Below are 23,764 nucleotides of genomic sequence, written 5' to 3' on the forward strand. Positions count from 1 at the left end.
GTCTAGATGGCGTTCATCACCGCTTCCACGAGTGAAAAATAAGTTAGAATCAGGGTCCGACAATTCTCGTTACTGTCGTCAGTCGTGGATGGAAAGCGGACAAGCTAGAACGCGCTCGACATAGTTCACGCATCATGTTTGATTCTACGATGTGTATATCTTCAATCAACGTACGATGTGTCTAAAATTTGACAATTTTCCATACATTCCGAAATAGTCAATTCAGCATAGGCGAAATTTTGAGCATAAGAGACTAAAATCGCATCATCCTGCCTTAATACTACCTACAAAATTTAACTCGAAATCGAACCCTTCGTATGATATAATTGATAAATAATTTGATGCGGCCGTGAATATCGTGAAACGAAGTGAACCGATACTTTACAGGTGTTAGGTGACGGGTGCACCTTGCACGTATTCATTCCTTGAGACTTCTCTGTTAACTTTGGCACTTTATGTTCATATATCTAGCTTGATTAGGAATAAAATACATTGCACTGCTTTCAACTGCCTATTGTAGGAAGTTTTGAAAATGTTAATAAGAAATTATAAATTGAAAATTCAGCTGTATTTGCAACAGAGGTAATAACTGATATCCCTTGCTAGAAATATAACATAGCTAAAATAATATAATCTATTTATTCAATGATATTAAATACGAATAGTTGTAAGGGTTTTGATATCTTACACGTTATCCATACTATTACGGTGTTGATTCAAATTGTTCGAACGTATTTGGAAATTCTTTTTCTCGTCAACTTTTCCGCAAGTGAATGATCGGTTTTTACTTTCACCGTGTCATTTCCGCGTGGACTTGACACTTCGCAGTTCTGCAGACCATCATTTTGACCAATCCAGATGTCATCATAACTTCCACGTGGCCAATTAAATCATACCTTCGTCCTCCATTTTTGGAACACTGACAAAACTGTCGATTATATATAACATAATGGATACGTTTTATGTTGGATGCGCGGTCTCTACAAATAACTGACAGTTCGGACGGCACTCGTGAAACGAAAATTGAGCTTCAAGTTATGTCAGCATAGATATGAATTCGGCAAAAGATGACGAAATTTACTGGAATACTAGTGATAAACTGGTATTTAATTTCGAAGATAACGAGGTGTGTTTTCCAACGTCTGTAAAACTTGATTCTGTTTATAACCTATAATAGCTTCGTAATGAATGAAATGTTCGGTATATTTCTCTCCAGGAATGCCAAATATTCGGTGTATCGCAAACAACAGCGATCTGCTCCCAAGCAGGAACATTCAGCGTTGATGATGATGCAGATGATTACCTAAAATCCGATATCACCCCCTCTAACCTCAAACCTCTGCTGTCTGTTATTTCTGAAAAAACATTAACCAGCAGTACGTATTTTAGGCTGTCGATTCGTCTTTCCTAGGATTATTCGTACAAAAGCTTAACCTTTGACTTCCAGTTTATATTCAATAAAAACTATTCAAAAAATGCTGTGGGTATTCGCACTACAAAGTGTACTTATGCTTGTGTCATGCTCAGTTACTCTGAACGTTTAAGTGTCCAATATTTTCGACTGAGGTTAGAATAAATTTAGAATCCATTGTACTATACGTAATTTTAATACAGAATTTCCCTATTCTGTTGCCCTCTGAACCCACGAAGGTTTAGAACTGTGTTGCTGATGTCTGTTGCCTTCAGAAATTTATAAAATGCACTTGGAACTTTGTTGGGGCACAAGACATTTTGACTTGATCTGTACACAGCACGTATACTATCACTTTTAGTAATTAATGTGCAGCAATGTGTCTGCACTGATCCATGTAGGTTCACTCTATAGTGCGAGTAGACACAGCTAAATAAAAAACAAACTCACAAAGTAGAGGAGGATTGACTGCATGAATCTTGAAAAATGATGATTTCAGGTATTAATCACTTCATGATACAATGTTTCCTGATCAATTTCAATTGCCTCATTCCATGATATTGTATTATTACAGTTTTGAATGCTGAAAACTTGCATAATGTTCATCAAGAAAAACCACTTGTGCAACCGGACATAACTCTGAGACGAATATTGCTAGGACAGCCGTTTATGTTAGAGCAATATAAATCGCTTGCAAGTAAAACAGAATTACTTGACTCAGCCATTGCCTCTGGCGATGGAAATGCCATTTTGATTGTTCGTACAGTAGACACAAAATTAATTCTTGTTTTATAATGTTTGATACAATGAAACTGAATGTGTAGAGTATGTTTGTCTACAGGTGATAATATTCATTGCCAAAACGCTGAAGCAGTCTCTGATCCAGCGGCTACTTCTGGAGAGACCTGAAGCAGTCAACATATACATTCGTTATCTTGCTACAACCTTGCGCACAAATGAGCTCACCGATCTTTTGACGTAAGTTTTGAATTTCAATTTGTAAGTCCAGATTTTACTTGTAATATAAGTGAGATACTTTTTAAGATGTGCTATATAATATAGTGGTATCTAATTCGAAAGCAGATTACTTGTTATTTTTCAGAATGTTAGGGCGTTCCAAAGATGCTGCCGTGAGTACCAAACAATGAGTAGAAAGTTATTGTTATATAAGACATTGAGAAGTTTTTATAAATTTTGTAGTTTTTTAGATGACAAACTTACAAATTGTTTTAAAAAACACACCCAACGTTGAAAGGCTATTACAAAAGCTACAGAACTGCTGTAGAATGCATTTTACTGCGTTGTCAGATTGTCGGGAAGGGTTTTATGTACAAAATTATATTAAGCTTCTTGGTAAGTAATCGAATCTTGCAATTCTCTGGTAATTACAAGGGACATGGAGGCTTTCATGTTTTAAAAACTCTACTTTCCTCCTGACAGAGTGGCAAGTAGCAGTAAAGGCTACAGAATTCAGCAAACCACTTGACATCCATTCGTCTGTATTGGATTGCCTGCAGAATGCTTGCCAGCATCATTGGAATGCTTCGGAAGGCTCGCTTGTGTCACCTACAAATCTTTCTAAGCAGCATGATGTCTCGCCGAGACAATACCAATGTGTAGCTCTGACCACTAGAGCATCCATGCAAGCATGGGATGACATTGAATCCATAGTTTTAACTAAGGTAATTTTCACTACCAGTTTTTGAAAATTTCATCTGCACTACATGAGTTAGATATTCGGTACCATGCTTGTTATACCAATTGGTTTTTGCTTTAGTATTAAAATTTCTCGTCACATTGTTTGTGAAACACTGATTGCCTTATTTGGAAATCAGAGTTTTATTAAATATATTCTCAGGGATGGCTTGGCAGCAAAAAGTTACAGACGAGTCTAGCGATAGAAGATATTTTGCAAATTCTTCATGAAAATCAAGCTCCTTCTTCTCTGCTTGCCAAATTTCTTAGTTACATAGACGATTTGGACAGAAGACTCAGTTTAGCAAAAAAGCTTCAATGTCATCGAGCTGTTATAGATGTGAGTATGTTCCTGTAAAATCAGTTCAAATGCAGTTTTTTTACACTTAACGGTTTTAATACACAATATGATGATATTATTTCGAACGAAAGCAATCTATTCGGCAGTAATAATGGATAGCCCGTGGTAAATAATAATATCAGTAGTCAAAACTTATGATTGCCTCAGTAACACTTTAATGATAATCTTTGATTAACAATTGTGTACTACTTTACAATATTATTTTATACTCATACATTTAATTTTTCTTAGATATTTGTATTACAAAGAGATCGTGTGGCTTTGAGTGAGTACAAATCTAGCCTTCACTCGCAGTCAGAGCAATACTTTTATGCTGAAAATGCGTTACGTGCCTCGACAGTGAAGTGGAAAAATTAATTTACCATAGCGCTTAACTATATGTATGTATATGCAATTATTATACTAAAGTAAATATTCATCACAAACATAATACTCAATACACGTATGTTTATATCATTAATTCTATTCTATTTTTTCCTTCAACATTCTAAAGCTTTAGATCTGTATTGTTCCTTATGTTACACTAGGATTAATGCTATTGTCATTATCATATGAAACTCAAGTCTAAGTGACCGACATAGATGTACTGTCTGCTCAGTTAATAACTAATGAACACAGATACGTGAATTAGATTGATTATGGGATATGAAATCGTACAATTTGGACTTGCTATTCATGTCACTAAGCAGTTGACATGAATGCAGGCTGCTATTGATGGTTATATTATTTATTTAGGAGCTTCGATCCCCCTACTCATCAGTTTTGATTCTGCTTTTGAACAGTTCATAAGTTCACTAGTGAATAATGTTTGCAGTTTCTTTTAGTTGTATATTATTTTTGCTAATAAGGCTCAGCACAGCAGATCATATGATGCAATTGGTTATCAAAGCGTTTTCCGAATACAATTCAGTCCACTGTCACATTTTACTGTTTTCGAGTGCAGGCATATTCTATGAGCAAAGAGCATTGGTCGATTTTTATAAAGCTACTATACTGAATAATTATGCACCAACAGTCATGGAAAATATAATTGACGAAAGTGGAAAAAGCAATACCTTCGACAGACAAAATCAATGCGTTAGACCTCTCAGATCATTTATTATGGGTAATGTTAGTAACATCGCCAAGTATATGGTAAGACAAATAATATTTTATATAATTTGTAGTCTCTGAAACACTTTGTGCTTGAATTTTTTTTTTAATTTCAAACATTGTTTAATGACGCTAATATGAATTAAAATCTGTAGTATTCATCCATACTTTGAAGGTTTATACGATTAATTGATAAAATTTTGTTAGGTTATAGCAGAAAGGAGTAAAAATACATTAAAAGATACATGGTTGTTGTTTGTAAAAGACAGTTATGAGCAAGAATTGATAATCAGTCAAGTAGAACTTTCTATAAGAAGCGAAGTATACATAGCTAGACGAACAGTTGATGGATATGAATTTTGGGAAATTTATCAAACTGCAAAGCGAGAGTCAATTAGTGTAATCTATTATGGTAATTGGACCATCGATGCAGGTTTAACTGTAACGGAATTGAGCATCTTGGAGCGACGACATAATTTCAGAGGAGCTGTTCTTCGTGCTATTATGTTCGAAATGGTAGTTGCAATGTCAATACTGGCTTCTAGGATTATCTGTTGTGTAACAATATTCACACATTTGCAAATGAATTTCAGGACAGGTATACTGAAATTAAGGAAAGTCTTCAAACGCGATTAATGAAATGTGTTTGGAATTTGCTAGAAAAGAAGTTAAACTTTACGTGGGTAAAATCAGATCTATAGATCTAGCGCAGCTGTAGACAAGTCCACGCTCATATTTCACATGTTTTCTCATGTTTCTATAGGACAAAACCTGTGGTCTTGGCAGATAATTATTGGGAACATCGGGTTCACAATAATAAGTGGAATGACATCATTGTTGGATTATTAGCTGAAAATAAAGCAGATGTATCCATGATAGCCCCCTCGGTGGAGTCCTTCAGCCCACATATTATAGATCAGAGTGGCCTCCTTGACAAAACCGAGTATGTTTATAATCGACGCATGAGCGTGTTATAAACTCTTGTATTTATTAGCTATAGTCACTACTCAAATTTAATACTCATTTAAATAAAGGTATAGAATATTTCTAAAAAAATGGGAAGTTGGTCTGGACTCATGGTTTCATTTTTTTGATCCACTGAGACCAAATGTATGGTATCTCACAGTTTTCATGACTGTTATGTTATCAGTAATGATACTATTGATAAATCGCGTTGCCTGCAAAGTTGGTCTTATGAAATCACGGTATTATTATTCAGATGTGTGTATTGCACTACATCGCATGTTATGCTTACAAGGTACGTATTTTATATAGTTTTGCATGAAATCAATCACCTAGATCCACCTTTTATTACTATACTTTCATTAGGGGGTTGTGCATTCCATTACGACTAGATATTATAATGTTCTGTTTCTTATATCCAGGAGGAGATATACAACAAGAAATGTCTTCCATGAGTCTGCTATTTGTGTTTATAAATTTTTGGGCATACTTAATTCAAATCATGTATTCAGCTGCTTTGGCTTCTAGCATGGCTATCAAACACTATGAAGTTCCATTTCATTCATTCAAAGAACTTTTGGCAGATGGTAATTACGAATTCGGTGTTCATCGATACAGCTTAGAATACGCTCTTTTTTACGTAAGTAAAATTTTCGTTCCATTTTATTAAAAAATAAGTTATTTATTTTTGTAAGTTTTGTAAATTTAGTTTATTCTATTAAAGACTATTAATTACAGAAAACGAACGATACGTTTCTTATGAAATTGAATACAGCTATGATGGAGCAAAATGTGTCGAAGCTACCGACGACATATTTACAAGGATTGCAACGAGTTTGTTCTGAAAACAAATATGCATTTATGGCTAGCAAACTGCAAGTTTTTGAATTACAATCTCAATTACCTTGCGAGCTTCACTATTTAACAGATGAAGAATATACAGTGAATAGTGCCTATGCTATGTCTAAACATAACGAGTATTTGCCCCTCATCAATGGATGGTAAAACAAAACAGTGTATATGAGGCGGTTCCAGCTCAGTTGGATAATTTTTCAGAGTATAAGCCACCAATTTTTTTGCCATTTAAGATTTTGAATCTTTACTCATTCAAACAATTAGTATGCTAAAGTTATCCGCATTTGAAAGAACAACAATTGTTGATATTCATTGTGACTCCTATCCCTTATTATCACCTGGAGATCAACAGCTTTGTTCCTGTATGAAAATTTGTCTTACTTTGGCTTTTGATGTCATGTTTCCATGCATTTTTACATTTTCAACATGATTGTTTTCAAAAATGTTCGAATTCATAGTCTGACAATGAATGGTGAAAAGTTTGCATTCCCAAATTACTTTTGAAAATATCCTTCAGACAACAGGAAGTAAAGATGCAAATTCAAAGATTACTCCACATGCGCAGAAGTGTTGACCTTTTTAAAAATTTTAGCGAGATAAATACCAAATCACCCTACAACTGGGTAAATGATTCTGTAAAATTGCCTTTTTTTAAATTAAGAACCAAAATTTCGTACGTGTTAAAATGACAGTCCCATGTACAGAAAAGTGATTCAGATGAGCTGGACGCCCCGCCTCATATGAAATATGACTATGATTGCATATTAGAGATTCATATTGCTACGAAATCATTAGGAATTTGTTGAATATGCACGATAGTTACACACTAAACAATTTTTTCCACAGGTTGTGCAAATTGAAGGAAACTGGGTTGATAAGCAAAATTAATCGCAATGTGCTAGGGCTTGGACAACATTTCTCGGATGATTCACGGAGTTTTAGAAGCAGAGAACTTCAAGATACAATCATTTTACAACTTCTGTTTATTGTAGGGATTGTATTATCCATTGTAACACTTTTTGCCGAAAGAACATATAACAGGATGAGAAGAAATGGTGTGAAAGCAAGAAGTGGTCACAATTAGGAACAGGACAAGTAGTTTGACTTAATTATACTGGCATATTCATGAACAACAACCGATCTGAAATAATTGAAGGTTTTTACTCTTCAAATTGTACCGTGTACAAGAAAAAAAATTCAGTATTTCGTTTAACAAAATTTTGTCGTTGATTTGTGCATTTACTTACAAATTTCGAGCTTAAATGGTATTAAACAATGAAGCTTAAAAAATATTCTACGTGAGCAAATAAAGAAAATACTTGATTCTAAAGCAGATGCTTTTTGTACTTTGTGTGAACACAAATTACTGATTCAACTCCTCCACGATAAACAAACACAAAATCAATATGATTGTGTAACTTCGGCCATGTTTGAGGGCTATACAAATATGATGTGTGTAACAACGTGTATTACAAGTCATGTTGATAATATATGAATGTAAATGACCTTCAATTGGAGCTTCTTATACTAACATAATTTACAGTAAAAAAAAGTATAAGGTTAATAACGACGTTTAAAAATGTAGTCCCAATTAGAACTTCTTATGGTTCACTAAATCGTTCAGGTGTTTCTTCTGAGTTTTCTGGAAAAGATAATATTCATAAGTGTTATTCAATACAAAGAATTTTTTTCATAATGAGACTATTTTATTCATTGACCAATGGTTAAACTATTTTAAAGTTAATGTTACTTCGGGGAAGTACTTAATTGAGTTGCTAATAACAGCTATAACTTACTTTAGTAAACTTGGCTCTTTTAAATTGACTGGTACTCTTTGTCGTCTGGGCCTGCTCACTTCACTTGTACTGTGTGTACTGCTATTGCTATCAGTAACTGCATCAGAATTTCTACTGTCGAGCATCCCCTGATTTGCTGTGTCGCTAATGAAAGAAATGCCAAATCATATTTTGAGAAACTATTCAATAATTTGAAGTAATTGAAACGAAAAGGTTTGAGTTTAATAAGGAGTGTTGGATGCGTGGTTAATTTTTCTTAAACATTTATATAATAATATCGAAAGTCTGGAACAAATTCTGTTCAATACTTGAAACTTTTGCGTAAATGTTACAAATTTTCTGAGGAGTACGTGTACATAACGATCTCATCATGAACATTTTGCAATTAGAAGATTGAGTAAATAGGAATAAAAATATGCTCAACGTTTTTTATTGTTTATTCAAATTTTCAAATTTAAAACAGTCATGGCCATGCAATTTTTTAATTCATCTGATAGTAACCGTTCCAGAACATATTGACGTAGCTATTGCTGTGAGAAAAATCTCAACTGTGAGCAAAGACATTAGATTTCAAATTGAATCTATGTACACATGACAACTCTTGTTTTTATGTGTATTGTAAAATATACTGCAATTATCGAACTCAGTGACCAAAAAGAGATGAGTCAATCCTACATTTAATGATATTGGGATAAATTATTTAGAATAAATTGAAGTTTTATTCAAATATTTTTTTGAAATTTTTGGCACATATTAGGTATCTAGGTATGCAAAACCACCCACGTGTACATACCTAAAATATAGTTTACGTCAAATACATTATACTCCAAGTATACCTTTGCATCAAGGAGTTCTTTCAATGGATTGATAAATGGATTTTATGATATTGGGAATCTAAGTGAAATGAAAGTAAGTATGAGATTAAATTATACATACAAGTCAGTGGTTTTGTCTATAATGCTCTGATCAGGAGTTGTTGACTTTGCTTTCATGCGGCTGTCCTTGAGCTTTTCCAGCAAAACTTTGGCAGTGCTTGGGTCTTTGACAGTTGTGAGCTTTTTTGGCTTGGTCAATTTTCTTTTAAGTACCAACTCAGAGTCTGAATCACTAGATTCATTTTCGTCAAAAGTTACATTTTTGGCGAGTTTCTTTTTTTTGGTTGGACGTTTTGGTTTATGAATTTTGGGGAGGTCATCAATTCTCGGTAGTTGGAGACTGATCTGATTCGAAAATCTGTTCTCGACATTTTCGTCATACAAGTTTGGTGGGCCATTAGATTGTACTATTCGTTGAATTGTAGTTGTAACTTCCGGTTCTGAATCGTTAGATTCCATGGGGGGTGCAACAGGACTATTTAAAACTGGTAACCGAAGATCATTGATATTAAAGCTAGAAAGTTGAGGTCTTTTGGCAATCTGCAACATGATCGTATCTTCTTCAACATCATCATCTTCAACATAACGTCGACGCCGATCTGTTACAAATTCATGCGATCGATTCATTGTAATTAATTCATCTGATTGATTCATAGTTAGATTACAAGACGGTTCATCTCTGTTTTCATAGCTGTTCAGTGAGTGAACTACATTGACTGGATTTAAAGCGACATTTTCAATACTCTCATCCTCAATGTGACGATTTGAAATATCTGCATTAATATCATTCAGATTAGAGTTTAATTTAGTCGTTGGAACATGCAGGAGTCTTTGGCGAGTATTAATGCACTCCGTAAATTCCATATCATCTTCAGAATCGTTCCCTACTCCTTTTTCGGAGTCTGATGAGTCTATTTTTCTTACAACGTGCTTTCTACTGAAAATTTGCGCAGTATTTTCGACGTCTGTATCTTCAAGTGACGGATCATTGGTAGAACGATTTAGTAACCAGCTGGGTCCTTCCAAAGGGTCTTCCACTTCTGGGTCGATACCTGTATCTTGTATTGTTTTTGAGCTTTTTTCAGTCTGTAATTTTTGAAGATTTGGAGGGGTCTGTAGTGTGTTGTCGAAGCTTTTTCGTGACCCTTTGGTCTTTTGCATACTGATATCAAGATTGGATGAGCCTGCATCAATATTTTGCGAATCATTTTCTCCACTGTTTGATAGCCGCAAGTCTCCGTTTCCCCGAGAGTCTCGCAACTGCAATGAATTAGACAAAATGTTAAATTTATAATTGGTATGTGCTAAAAAATTTAATACCACTGTGCGGTTAGAAAACTACGAGTTTAATGAGCAATTAAATTTTCTACATTCCAGACTTGATTAAAGTAACAAACCATTCTAATGTTAATCGTTTGCGAATTTCTTAGCAGCTTAGAAACATCGCATAATGCAACGCTAGGGCTTTGTATTTGATTAATAAGGGTCTTTCCATGTTTTCTTGTACGTCTATTGGAAAGCTCCCCAGAATGTCGTCCAGATAGCCTCGTCTCCGATCTGTCGAGTGTACCTGCCTCGTCATCTGCAAAAAGATGATCGACCACTTAAAATATTTCGTTCTTATTCAGGACAGTATTAAATTATTAACGTGTATTTTGTGTTCAGGGGGATGCAGGGTTATCAAACTAAAGGCTACTACTGTATCCTTCTTGAAAATTTGCCACTGAAACTTCAGTTGCTAACGGCGAGTTTTTCAGTTTTCAATTTACAGCCGTTTGAAATTAGGATATCTAGAAGCGTCTAATGGCTCAGGACATGGCAGGCGAACTGTGTCATTAAGTAAGAAGTGAAATTGGCCAATTTCAAATGGCTGTAGCTCGCAAATCGTAAAAAAAAATTTCTCATAAGCGTCCGCAGTCGCTGCTGCTGATTTTTACGAAGAATGCATTGAAAGCCTACGATGGAAAAATTTCAGATCATTCTGTAGTTATAAAAGCTTACCGTCAACTCCTACGAATTCTACTGGTATTCTCTCAGGCTGTCTTCGTCTGCGCTCACTTTCCTAGGATCATAAAATGTGTTTGAAAGTATTATCTTTTGTTTCCATTGATTCTAAGTTCATGGGAAAATGGAAGAAACAACGCTAGTACATACATATCCAAGCCTGCTGGAATTTGTGATAGCTGCAGTATGTCTAGACCCGCTCGTATTGATTGTGGAATGATCATGATGCTCTGTAGATGTTTCTTGGATAACACTGAGATCTAGCAAATTGTTCAGCCGTGACATATTAACTCTGCGTAAATTAATTGTAGGTTTAGTAATTGTGTGACCGCTGACCATGGGCTTGACTACTCCTCGTGCTGGAGATTTCGTGGAAAGTCTACGAGTTGATTCTCGTCCTAGAAATAAGGGGTAGTTATACATGGTGTGTCTGAAGTCTGGATGTAGGAATACTTGTATTCCATTAGTGTATTTGTGCTTAGACGAAAATATCATATCATTTTGGGATGTACAATTGATACTTGTTGGATGCAACACAAATTATCTATCTACAAATTTATTCTGCATTTTTACAGCTAAAGAATTAGTGTAATAAACCGTTTTTTTCACAATATAAGAAACTTTGTATGATGATGGATATATAATTGTACAACAAAAAGTAAAAAAATTATTGATCTTCTTACTTGTGGAAAGACTAGTGTTACTTTGCAAACTAGTGTCATTTTTACGTGAAAATTGTTGGCAACACATTATAGTCTGTGTCACATAGTTTGTCATCGTTACTAACATAGACAACATTTCCTTGGCATTGTTTTGTATATCTGTAAGCATCATCTGCAAAATAAATAAAGAAGATTGTTACAAATATATTAATATAGTTCATTTTAATCACGTTGGATTAAAAATACAAAGTGTATTTTTTTTGTAACTGATGATCTCTTTAGGGAGGAAAGAGGATATGAGTTATTTTTACATCACGCTTGTTGCACGCCAGTCTCAGTGTCTGTAACTGACTAGTGAGATCGACTTTTTCGGAGAAGAGTAATTGATTTTCTTGTTTTTGAATTGATAAAGCCTTTGCCAATAACCTGTTGTTGGTCTTCAGTTTTCCGCATACTAAAATTGATCAGAGAACTTATGTGTTATTTGTATTTATTATATATTGTTTGGCAAATAAACCTTTGAATGATTATTTGAACATTTCATAACTTACATGGATTGAAAGGTCTGATTTTAGAGTTTCCTGCAAACTTTTGGCCTCTCTTGGCCAATACTTTACTTCTGTTGACACGGCGTTGTCTTGCAATTGATGGCATTTTGGTTAATTCTGTAACGATAGCACAAAGAAATGATTGATCATTGGGCTCAAATTGCATTTGAAACATTAAACTATGATTGAAGGTATTTATCTTTTAGGTTATGATAAAATATAAGTGTTCACGATACATAAGTTTAGGTCATTTATATTTAAATTCGATGTTACCCGATTACATTTAAGAATTGAAGTTTAGTTGTCGTTAAGTGCTAATGGTATCAGGATTGCAAGGGAGCGTAATTATGATCTACATTAATCACAAACTGGCTGAAATGATTCCAGGAGAATGATCTGACCAGTGTTGGGCAAAATATAATTCAGCGTATCAATCGTGAACACTAGGATTTTAGAGCACAAGTGTAACTACCCAGTGTTTAGATTTTGGAAAGTATTGCATTAACGATTTGATTTTAGCGTGACGACATATTCTTCATGAAGAAATAGTGCTGAATTAAAAGGTGACAGACTACGAAAAATGCGAAATGTTTAGCTCATTTTAACTTTGGTTACAACATCTTTGGAGAAATATCACGATGTTTTCAATTACCGTTAAAGGAATCGTTTTTCTATCTCTTAACCCAGCCACCGGGTTCTCGCGCGAACGATGCGTGAGTTTTTGGCAGAAGACGCTTGATCCACGTCTGTGGTCGGCTTAGCAATTATTGATACAAAAGTCATTGAGGTTATTCTAAATCAACATACTTCAAGCGAAAATATAGGCGGATGTTAGAAAATTCGGAACGCAAAGGCTTGTTCTTGTTGGTGCAAATTCGACAGCACAGCTTCGAAACCGTTGACTGAAGATATTCGAAACTGCACTCATCACTGCTCTTATACTAAAAAATTGTATGGGTTTTGTCCCCGTTTTTTAGTTCCTCTACGTGGCGCTAGTAGACTTCTGACACGCTCGCTGGCCTTGCTGACCGCGCGCAAGCATGTCAGACAACTACTAGCGCCACTAGTGGTGGAGATTGGCGGCAGAATCGAGGGACATTTTGCGAACCACTTTTAGCAGCGTGTGTCAGGGGGCTGATCAAGAGAGAAGCCGAAGAGAACCCACGCTCGCGTTTTTCGTGTTCCTGACGTTCCTGATATAGTGATTTGCAGGGACTCTAATAGCGTTCTCTGACAAATCTGACACAAAATCGGTGTTCGGACTGGTTCGACCGTGATTCGACTATGATAATGGAACGGTGGATACGGACCGCAACATCCGTGACCAGATGCGTCGGACATCTTCTCGTAATTTTGTGGTTTATGCGCCGCAAATTTCCATCAAATTTCTCAGGTGCTTTTGAGCTCTCGGATGAGTTTTTAACTACTTTAAGTGTCCTCACTTAGTGCCTTTGTAATCTGAAATTTCCGGTGATACATAATACAAGACCTTGCACGTGTTTTAATTTGTACTGTTGTATCGAATGCCGATGGCTAACAGAACGATTCATCATACATGTATATTAATCATGTTTACATACCTTACATTTTAAGTTGAAGGGAAATTGGAGGTTATCAGTCAACTAAATGTGATAGTGGTGATTAAAACTTTCAATCAAGATTAGATGACAGCAGACGAAGAGTCGATAGAATGGAGCTGTTACAAAGAGAATCGCTAATCTCGTCGGAACCTGGTACAAAAGGTTTCGATTTGTCCGCCGGCGGGAATTGGATTTATCCGCTCAATTACCAATTCCGAGAGTATCAATATACCATAACAAGAAACGCACTTTTTAGTAACACTCTTGTCTGTCTACCCACTGGTAATATATTAATATATCTTCATGTTTTTTTTCTTCTACGATTCAATGCTTGCGTACAAATACATGAGGTGTAGTTTCAATGCCTATAAGTTACGCAAAGAGAATCGTAATTTATTTTGAACATACGATGATTTTTTGTCTTTGACATGCGTTAAGAAGTAAATCATGTTACGACAGGTCAGTTTTGTCAACACTAAGATTGGCACTCAGTAGTATGTTAGTGCACAGGCAATAAAACAGAAGTGACAGATACCTTGCATTTTCAGGTTTGGGGAAAACTCTAATTGCTGCTGTTGTGATGTATAATTTTTGGAGGTGGTATCCACAAGGAAAAATAGTGTTTTTGGCACCTACAAAACCTCTCGTGGCGCAACAAATATCTGCTTGTCATAACATCATGGGAATTCCTAGCTTTGACACAATCGAACTTACTGGTAATGTCTCATTAACATGATAAATTGATCTATGCTTACTTATTCTTAATATTAAGTAATTAGCAATAATGGTTAACAACGATGCAGTTATTTGCAGACTGGAGCAGGACAAGTTAACATTCATAATTAGAATAATAAAAATTTATTTACATTATAATTATTTTCTGAAGAATTAATGTTTTCAAATTCATGAAGAAGTATTAGCTAATAGAATGGAGCTTCAGGCTTCCTAAAATTCATTTGTGTTTATGGATTATCAACAGCTGATGATAGTTAGTCAGAAACAAATCAAATTACCATATTTCGAAATCTTGTTGTTCCACCTAAGTAGGTCAATGATCATTCTTCTTTATAACTCATTCTTTCTATTTAATATATTTTTACAGGTTCAATGAACCCGAAAAGTCGAAAGATAGCTTGGTTGAAGAAGCGTGTCATATTTGCTACCCCACAAGTATTTCAGAATGACTTGGATAAAAATATCGCACCTGGGGCTTTAGTCAGGTGTGTGGTAATAGACGAGGCTCACAAAGCTTTGGGAAGACATGCGTACTGCGAGGTATGTATAGAATGTAATATGCCAGGTACCGTAGATATTGATGATGTTTACTGGCTAATATAAATATATTTTGTAAATACAGTAACATACTTGACAAAAATGTACTTACTTTTATAGCAGTAGTCATTGTTCCAAAATTGCGTAAAAATGATCATACGTGTTGAAACTACTCTTTACTTATAATGTTTTTCGTTCTACTAGAGCCTCCGATTACTGCGTACTCAGAGTTCTTGCCATCGTATTTTGGCACTTTCTGCCACACCTGGTAGTAGAATAGAAGATGTTTGTCAGGTATGTATCGAGCGGTCAACTTCAATGAATATCTAGTATTTCAATGCGAATTTTGAGATGGCTGGTAAATCAGAGGTGGTGGTGGAATGCTGAGTCTATTGGTTGTTATAATAGAGTTTGTAGGCTTGTAATGAGTGAACATTAATTTGACAGGTGTTCACAATTTTATCCTATAACAGGTAATACAAAATTTGTGCATATCAAATTTGGAATTGCGAGATGAAACATCACCTGACATAGTACCTTATCTCAATAAGCGGCAAATGGACATTATTCTGGTACCGTTAGACGACGACCTATCCAATTTCAAAGAAAAGTACATTTCTATCGTGGATCGTTATGTCCGACTTCTCGTTCAGTACCATATACTGAAAGGAAATGCAAACGCAATTAGCAAAGGAAGGGTTAGTATTTGCAATAATCCTGCACAAATGGTGATATAACTGAAATATAAAATTTCTATTTGTTATTTACTTTTTGGTTCTCTGTACTTATTTAATACTTGTAACTCTATTTTCGTAGATATTCTATTTGTATAAAGAATTTAAATCAAAGACTGTAAGACCTGCTAACTACGGCCAAATCATGAAAACGATGAACAGATGCATGTCTTTGTATCATGCCTACGATTTGATGATTCGACACGGTCTTCGCGCATTCGCTTCTTTTTGTGAGAGTATGTTTCTGCTATTTTTTCTTTAAAATTACTTTTCATTTTATTGAAATTTTGAAATTGTTTAAAAATGAAACTGTGAAAAAAATTCGATTTGATAATTACAGCGTTTCGGAAATCATTGTCTGTTCAATAGCTCACTCCAACGATTTCTGGATGACTGAGGAACCTGACTTACAAAAATTACTTGAAGAAATACTATTATATCTTGGACCATTTCCAAATGTTTCTCCTTTACCAGATGGCAGTGTGAACGAAGTATGTATACCTGTTATTATTGAATGACGTATTTAAAAATGATATGTTTATTCCTGGAAGTCTATGCAATCACCTGAATATTTATCATTTATTTCAAGATTCCAAAAGACGTGGTTTTTGGCCATACTAAGTTTCAAAAGCTTAAGGACCTCTTATTGGATCATTTCCATAAGTTTGCTGCAAGACGCGAGGAGACAAGAGCCATTGTTTTTGTTGAGGTTTGCATTGCATACATAATTGTAATTCAATTAAGCAAGAATTTGGAACTTCTTTGTCATTTAGACTGTAAGAAACTACAACCTTACCTTTAATTATCAAATATTTTGATGCTGAATTTACTTCTTGTTTTGCTACTTTTAGTATCGTGACAGTGTAAATGAGGTGTATGTCGCCTTGCTGCAATTGAAGCCAATACTTCGACCAAAAATGTTTGTTGGTCAAGCAGGGCAAAAGCGTAAACAACAAATGCAAGCGATGGAGGCATTTCGAAGCAACGAAGCTAATGTTCTTATTTCTACATCAGTGGGTTAGTAAATTTGATAGAAGTTCTAGATTTATGATACTTATATTATACGAAGAAATTGATTGTTACAGGCGAGGAAGGTCTTGATGTTGGTGAAGTAGATCTGATCGTGTGTTTTGACATATCACAGAGCTCACCTATTCGTCTTGTACAAAGAATGGGACGTACTGGTCGCCGTCGAGATGGTCGAATTGTAATGCTTGTTACCGACGGCAAGGAACACCAGGTAATGTCATAAATACTGTCATTAAGAATGTTAGTATTTACCATATGTAGATATATATGGCATTATGTGTATGAAAAATTTGCCCTTCCCATAAAAATTTCATTTTTCTTTTTTTCAATCACTCAAAGCATTTTTTGACGTAAAATAAAATCATCTTCGTTCCAGCCAAGATCTGCACGGTGAAATTAAGAGATGCTGCATTTTATTTGGATTTTTTCCATTTGATTGACAGACGAAAAACGAACTATTGATAATAAAATATAAACAACTTTTTCCCCAAGCGATCAATGGCGTTTTTGACATACAAGGTTGTCAAATATAGTAAATCTAGTTTATATGCAAATTTAAACAATAATTCATTGCAGTTGAATGAGCATGTTTCGTATTGTGGCTTCCTCATCAATTTGGAGCATAATTTATTGATTGATAACATGCTACCAATTCATTCAACAGCCTTGGGTGTCAAAAGCACCAATTATCACTTAGGGCAAAGTTGCCCATGTCTAAATAGGAGAAATTGAATTCTTATGTGCTAATCGAACGTGAAATAATCAAACCTGTTGTAGTAGATCTAAATCTCAACATACAGAGCAAACTATGGCTTTGTGGGGTGGAAGCTGAAGAAACTGTTAATTGTAATATGTATATTGTGTATATGTATCCGTTACAGTCGCTCAAGTCAACCATAGCCACAAAAGATTCTTTGAATAAAAAGGTGTTCCATTCAAGCAACGTAGTTTCTGCTTTGTTTGCGGAAAGCCCAAGAATGGTACCTCCAGAGTTTGAACCGGAATGTTCTAAAATGCATATTAAACTTCAGCTCAAGACACCAACTAGCAAAGGTAAAAGAAAACGCGAGAAAATGGAGAATGATGTACCAAAAGAGAATAACAAAAAAGCAGTAGGCGTAAAAAATAATCCAGGTCAGTGTAAAATAGAAATAATGTAGTAAACTATATGCACATTTTTTCGGATGATCGAAGATGGACTCGATATTTTACTGATATAATAGCATAATTATAAGCAATATAAGCAATAATTTTTTTAGTTTCATCAATGCAACATGAAGCTGAGAAGGCCAACTCCAGCCAATCATCAATGTTACAATTTCTTAAAAAATCAAGTTCTATTGAAGATTGTGGTAAAGTTTCAAATCATGTATTGCAATCTAGCCAATCAATTTTACCAGCTGTACCAGTCTTGCAATCTGACTCCATAAAACTACTTACTGATGATACTGCAGCAGTTGAATTCCTAACATTATGTGCAATCAAGGTATCGAAGTTGGAAGGGACATTAAATGAATCTAACCGAATTGACGAAACTTATCTACCCTCATCAAAACATGATGATGTGGCAGATTTCTTCAACTATCCAGTACCTGATTTAAGTATTTTGAGTTGTATTGCATCATTAGAAGAATGCACAGAGTACAGGATACCTGAAGTTACTGAAGACTATGAAATGGACCAAATTGACAATGAAGTGTATGTGATGGAACACAATCAGCCAAATCTCCTAGAATATGTTGATCGTAACAGTGCTCCAGCGGCTGGGGAGTTTAACTATGAAAACCTATTCGATGATTCTAGCCAATCCGATGAAACTGTATTTTTTGATGATAAAGAAATTAAGCAGTCAGATAGGAACTTGAAGGAACAGCTGCAGAATGTAGGGATGCATAATTTTGAAAACGATGATAAGGTAAATGATGGTGAACAAGCATCTTTGCAGGATAAAGGAGATGATTGGTATGCAGATTTACTACAAGATGATTTCTTTGATTGTATCTCTGAAGACCTCGTGAATACAGTCTCAGAGGATCAGAAGCAGGAATGTGAAGAAGATAATGAGCCCCCTAGTAAAGGCTGTTTCGAAAGTATTTTAGATGAATCTTCGGATAGCGAAATTCCTTCCAGTCAAGGTGAGCTAGATACAAAGAGAAACATGAGAAAATCGATAAGGAGTTCTATCAATGACACAATACCTGTAACCCAGAATGAATCAAGCATTGAAAAATATACAGAGAAATCGGTAACGAGTTATCTGAATAAAGCTGTTCTAGGAACTCGGAATGATAATCATCAATCTATTAGCAAGAGTTCCAAGCCTTCAATGCGTCACTTATGTAGAGTTGATTCTGAGAGTATACTGAAACCGCAATTGCTGGTTAATACACGCAACACTAACGAATCTGTGGATAGTAATAAACAATTGCATGGTAATGAAAAGAAAGGATCATGTGCACTAAATGTAACGGATCCTGAGTCACGATTTTCTCAATCAAAACAGAATGAGTTTTCGGTTTCGAGAAGTGATATCCATTCCGGAAGCAACCGTTTCAACCGAGCTGCAGGACTAGCTAATGTAAAAATTGATCAATTGAATAACAGCAATGTAAATGCAAATCCGTATTTGGACGAAGATGACGACGTCGTGTTCATCGAAGAAATAAATATTACTGCAAAACGTGATGAGAGCAGGAGAAATTCTATTAACCAAGCACTAAACGAACATTATAATTATGATGAAGATGACGTAATAATCGATAACGAAGTTACAGTGACAGAAAAAAGAAATGCCAATGAAACAGATGCAGACACAGGTGCATCTTCAATAACGCAGATAATTCAGCTAATTGAAAATAGTAGTTCTAAAGGATTAGATTTGAGTAAAATAAGTAAAAATACTCAAAATATGTCAAATTGTTGCAAATCAAATTTAGTCAAAGCATCGAAAAAGGTATGGCCAAAGAGAGATTTATCACCATTTGAGCAGAAAGTACCGAACCATGACCTAAGCGATAACAATACCACTATTGCCTCGCATTACTTTAATGGGAATGATAATAGTATTAAAAATTCAGATGTCGTTTTAAAAATTGAGGAACCGCCTGAGATTGAATTAGACTTGTCTGATATTAATTGGGATGATGCTTTTGAAGGTGGTGAGCCATTTGCAGATAATAATCAGGTCAGTGATCAGCTAAACGAAACAATAAATGGAGCATACGCGAAGGCTGATTTTAGAAATCGGTTATCTGATAGGCGTGAAGAAAGTCTTTTAGTAAAAAAAGGAGGATCGTCTGAAAATAATTCTGATAGCACGATAATTCTTTCAGAGAATACTGTGGACGACAAAAAATCTTCATCAGAAACAATAGTTGATTTTAATTTAGGTGATTATGAGTGGGATAGCGATTTTGAAACACCTGCAAATCCAGTTGAGAGTTTGAAGCAATTTAATAGGTTAAATAATAGATCTTCGTCGAAAAAGGCTGATGATACCATTGCTTCAAGGACTGCAAGCAATCCATTACTCTCCAAATTAGGAAAATCAAGCGCAGTTTCGAGCTCTGCAACAACCCCAAAAACAGAATTAAATACTAAAAAAAGCGAAGTATTGAAGTCGAATGAAAGTAGGAAATATCAATTTGATGATGCTTTGGATTCCGAAGATGACTTTTTCGAACCTTATAACAAAGGTAAAATGGGTCGAGATATTCATCCAAAAACTAATTACATGTTGACCTTAAATAAAACTCGCACAATATTGAAAGGGTCGAAAATATCGTTGCAGGAAAAAGAAAATATTGTACCAACCAATTCAGGATCTGAACTTACGAGTGCATTTCCATCTAACTCTAAACACAGAAACATTAAAGAAAAGCCTTATTATATAAAAGGTGCTGTTGTCGATCAAAACAAAATTACCGCGCTACATCGTCATTCGCTTAAGAGAAAGAAATGTCGGGATCGAGAACGAAAAAAATCAAAGTTTATAGATTGCGAGGCTGAAGTATCCCCTGGTACTACAAGTGGATCTTCAGGAGAGGATGCCGACTTAGATGGTTTTATAAGTTATACTCAACAACACCCTGAAACAGTTGATATGCATACGCACTATTTGCAATCTATTAAAAGTGTTCACCAAACTGGTACCTTTCACTTTAAAAAACCTAGAGTTTTTGTTCCTGATAATGAAGTATTTTCCCAAGCTGTGCCTGAGGATGAGAATTCTACCTATTTACTCGTAAGTCGGTTTTTATTGACGTTTTATGCTTTCCCTTAATAACCAGAGTTGTAGTATCAGATAAGACAAAAAATAATCCCATGTCATAAAAACTGTATTTCTTCTTTATTTTGACTTATAATTTTAGTGTCAATATAGCTTTTCCAAATATCGAAGTTTACAATGAACTTATTACCCGCAATTTTAATTTTCTAAGTAAACTATTTAATTTCTATTTCTTTACATTTTGTAGAAAATATTTGAACACGATAAAATTATTAACTCAGTTCTTAGCAAAATAGTGATCAAGAATTATTAATACCTGTGATACTTTTATGGAGTAGAATTCACTGTGAAGTATATTGGGTACCTTTGAATAATTAATTGGTTTGCAGGATTCCTTCTGTGTGAGTGGTGGCGAAGACGATCTTCATGCAGAGTCGTATGACGAGTCTTTTCTTGAAGTAACAGAAAAAATATTGGACTGTAAGAAGCGAAAACATTCAAAACATGGTAGAGCGTGTAATTTGAAGAGAAGAAAAGTAGCCGAAAAATTGTATGATAGCAATAGCAGTGAGGATGAGACTGAAAATCTTAGAAAACAGATTCTGGACGAATCGATGCTTTATAAGAGAAAACAATGAACAAATTTCATCGGTTCTCTAGTCGTTTTCATAAAATTTTCTATTTATATGTTAACTCTTTGTAAATAACAGTGTAACAAATATATTGCAGTTTCAGCTCCTAGTAGAGTAGAAATATTTTTGTACTTCGTAAAAGAGATCCTGTGTATCTACATTTTTTTTCTGTGATATATACTCATTTTTCCATTGTTACAAGTTCGTAAATATGTACATTATGTTATTCCAATAGGTATCTGACAGGATCAGAAACCTGCTCACGATATACTTGTTGTATTTAAAGCTAACAGTAAACTGAACTGTTCTATCTTCTTCGAAATTCACTGTTATGTACGATGCATATGGATGTATTATACATGTATACACCAACATAGTTGAGCAGGAATTCTTCATGTAAGCTACAATTGACTTATGGTGAAAATAGGATCAATTCATTACGACGGTATTATCCAAGGAAGTATTTCCAAATGCTGCTTATTTTTTATTCTTCTTACCACTTCAAAACAATAGTGCAACGAAATTTTAACATAGGGTTAAACAATGATGTTAATTTTTGTTTAAATCCCATACATCCACACCCTCAATGCTTTATATACGATTTTGAGTTAATAATTATTTATATTATAGAATTTTGTTATAACACATTATGTTGCGTTACATTTGTTGAACGATTGCACAAAGATACATTTAGTAATCGTGTATACATTAATATGAAATACGAATGACGAATTATATATAATAATATTATCGACTAACCACAAAGAGTGAATGGAAATTCCATTGAGCATTTCTACAGCTGTTTGCTCTTTGGTCCTTCTAAGAAAGAGATCGAAAGATTCTACATTAGATACAGAACCGTAATTGACGGAAAAATATTTTTTGCCGGAATGTATTTTTCATGTTTCATTTTGCGATAAGCGAATTTTTATGTTAACTAAAGTGTTTAAGTGGTACAGAATAAATGGTTATCTAATTTCGTTGGAAACTATACATACGTACAAGTATATCAATATAATGAGCGATTCTTGTGAAATACATCGTTGTATTTTAACAAAAGTAAACGTAGCGTCTAATAAGCAGATAAATATGAATACGAATTTTTCCATTCACAGTCATTGCAAAATTCTCCGAAGAATTCAAAAAACACCCTCGTGTGCGTTTGAATGCTACAACAGTAATATACGAAGTATATAATATATATGTATAATAGTGTATAATATGATTCAACTTACACTTCTTATTCTGTAGATAAGAATTTGCCAGTTTCATTTACGTTGTAACCTAAATATTTACTTAATGATCTTTTATGCTGATTTTGGTCGTCTTAAAATTTTCTACTTTTTTTTTCTATATCTAAACTCTATGATGTATAAGCGGTTACCGATTCGGTATAGCGCTCCAACTATCGTATCAATAATGAAGGAACGTGCGTTAAAGCTATAGTAGTGGTAATTGAAAACTGTTTCAATTTATGAAACGCTACTCGATTTATCGCGTGGCCTACATCTTAATTACCTTCCTTTCTGGGGTATTCAAGTGTTAGTTACTCATATGTGAAATTCGCCGAGAATCTTTGGTAACGACGATTTGTAAGGCATATATAATTATTCTTTCATACAACCGTACGGGATATTCTGTGTCAACCCATCATGAGATTGACCGTGACCATTTTTGATTTCATTAATTTTTTCCATTTTTCAACACCCATTCAACCCAGCACCCATGATTTCTTTCAGATTTTCATCTCGAACTAATTTTCGGTCGTAAATTTTTAAAAAATTTTGACTTCAGAAACTTTAAATGCCAATAAATCAGCTGAAAAAGTGATATTGACAAAAATAAGTATATTATTTCCATCGTCTTGAATCGGAATTTTATAAAAAAAAAAAAAATATTTCAGATCAGTAATAAATAGTTTTCGTGATTATATCTTACTTTTACGTAGAAAATATTTTTCTTAAAGAGTTGGCGTGGAATTCCCCATACACTTGCAAGTTAAATGAGAAAAATATCAATATATTGTT

General features: G+C 34.5%; 4 protein-coding genes and 1 long non-coding RNA gene across 14 annotated transcripts; 3 read left to right on the forward strand and 2 right to left on the reverse strand.

The window, feature by feature from the left end:
• Window positions 1-920: 920 nt before the first annotated feature.
• Window positions 921-3,927, forward strand: LOC107220507 (spermatogenesis-defective protein 39 homolog). Of its 2 annotated transcripts, XM_015659130.2 has the most exons (9): window positions 922-1,126; window positions 1,217-1,376; window positions 1,986-2,167; window positions 2,253-2,389; window positions 2,514-2,541; window positions 2,620-2,764; window positions 2,852-3,093; window positions 3,270-3,446; window positions 3,699-3,927. In XM_015659130.2, exons 1-9 carry the CDS (start codon window positions 1,052-1,054, stop codon window positions 3,822-3,824), a joined length of 1,272 nt encoding a protein of 423 aa, XP_015514616.2. In that variant the 5' UTR covers window positions 922-1,051; the 3' UTR covers window positions 3,825-3,927. The 2 variants fall into 2 exon arrangements, with proteins under 2 accessions (XP_046594120.1, XP_015514616.2); XM_046738164.1 differs by lacking the exon at window positions 2,620-2,764 and having other exon boundaries at window positions 921-1,126; window positions 2,495-2,541.
• On the forward strand, window positions 3,721-7,917 carry LOC107220485. 2 transcript variants are annotated; one of them, XM_046738163.1, is made up of 9 exons: window positions 3,721-3,847; window positions 4,483-4,601; window positions 4,767-5,075; window positions 5,153-5,238; window positions 5,323-5,502; window positions 5,594-5,817; window positions 5,945-6,162; window positions 6,261-6,523; window positions 7,224-7,917. In XM_046738163.1, exons 2-9 carry the CDS (start codon window positions 4,485-4,487, stop codon window positions 7,459-7,461), a joined length of 1,635 nt encoding a protein of 544 aa, XP_046594119.1. In that variant the 5' UTR covers window positions 3,721-3,847; window positions 4,483-4,484; the 3' UTR covers window positions 7,462-7,917. The 2 variants fall into 2 exon arrangements, with proteins under 2 accessions (XP_046594119.1, XP_046594118.1); XM_046738162.1 differs by lacking the exon at window positions 3,721-3,847 and having other exon boundaries at window positions 4,272-4,601.
• Window positions 6,255-13,408, reverse strand: LOC107220506. Of its 4 annotated transcripts, none has more exons than XM_046738160.1 (10): window positions 13,070-13,408; window positions 12,266-12,379; window positions 12,026-12,168; window positions 11,736-11,886; window positions 11,203-11,450; window positions 11,050-11,110; window positions 10,446-10,630; window positions 9,110-10,308; window positions 8,174-8,317; window positions 6,255-8,019 (listed from the first exon to the last, which is right to left on the reverse strand). In XM_046738160.1, the coding sequence occupies exons 2-10, from the start codon at window positions 12,366-12,368 to the stop codon at window positions 7,998-8,000; spliced, it is 2,256 nt and encodes a 751-aa protein (XP_046594116.1). In that variant the 5' UTR covers window positions 12,369-12,379; window positions 13,070-13,408; the 3' UTR covers window positions 6,255-7,997. The 4 variants fall into 4 exon arrangements, with proteins under 4 accessions (XP_046594116.1, XP_015514614.2, XP_046594115.1 ...); XM_015659128.2 differs by lacking the exon at window positions 13,070-13,408 and adding an exon at window positions 12,915-13,063; XM_046738159.1 differs by lacking the exon at window positions 13,070-13,408 and adding an exon at window positions 12,536-12,903.
• A 38-nt stretch (window positions 13,409-13,446) lies between these two features.
• LOC107220484 (Fanconi anemia group M protein homolog) lies at window positions 13,447-22,730 on the forward strand. 5 transcript variants are annotated; one of them, XM_046738155.1, is made up of 13 exons: window positions 13,447-14,124; window positions 14,391-14,558; window positions 14,945-15,117; window positions 15,319-15,408; window positions 15,588-15,812; window positions 15,931-16,084; window positions 16,218-16,339; window positions 16,438-16,557; window positions 16,700-16,865; window positions 16,934-17,088; window positions 17,759-18,011; window positions 18,137-20,572; window positions 20,668-20,792. In XM_046738155.1, exons 1-13 carry the CDS (start codon window positions 13,953-13,955, stop codon window positions 20,703-20,705), a joined length of 4,272 nt encoding a protein of 1,423 aa, XP_046594111.1. In that variant the 5' UTR covers window positions 13,447-13,952; the 3' UTR covers window positions 20,706-20,792. The 5 variants fall into 5 exon arrangements, with proteins under 5 accessions (XP_046594111.1, XP_015514581.2, XP_046594110.1 ...); XM_015659095.2 differs by adding an exon at window positions 21,495-22,730 and having other exon boundaries at window positions 13,451-14,124; window positions 18,137-21,120; XM_046738154.1 differs by lacking the exon at window positions 15,319-15,408 and adding an exon at window positions 21,495-22,730 and having other exon boundaries at window positions 13,451-14,124; window positions 18,137-21,120.
• LOC124294132 lies at window positions 15,111-16,239 on the reverse strand. The gene is made up of 3 exons (XR_006904010.1): window positions 16,187-16,239; window positions 15,652-15,776; window positions 15,111-15,379 (listed from the first exon to the last, which is right to left on the reverse strand). It is a non-coding gene; the product is annotated as an uncharacterized LOC124294132 (long non-coding RNA).
• Window positions 22,731-23,764: the final 1,034 nt, after the last annotated feature.

The sequence above is a fragment of the Neodiprion lecontei genome, chromosome 4 (assembly GCF_021901455.1).
Source record: "Neodiprion lecontei isolate iyNeoLeco1 chromosome 4, iyNeoLeco1.1, whole genome shotgun sequence".
Classification (NCBI taxonomy): Eukaryota; Metazoa; Arthropoda; class Insecta; order Hymenoptera; family Diprionidae; genus Neodiprion; species Neodiprion lecontei.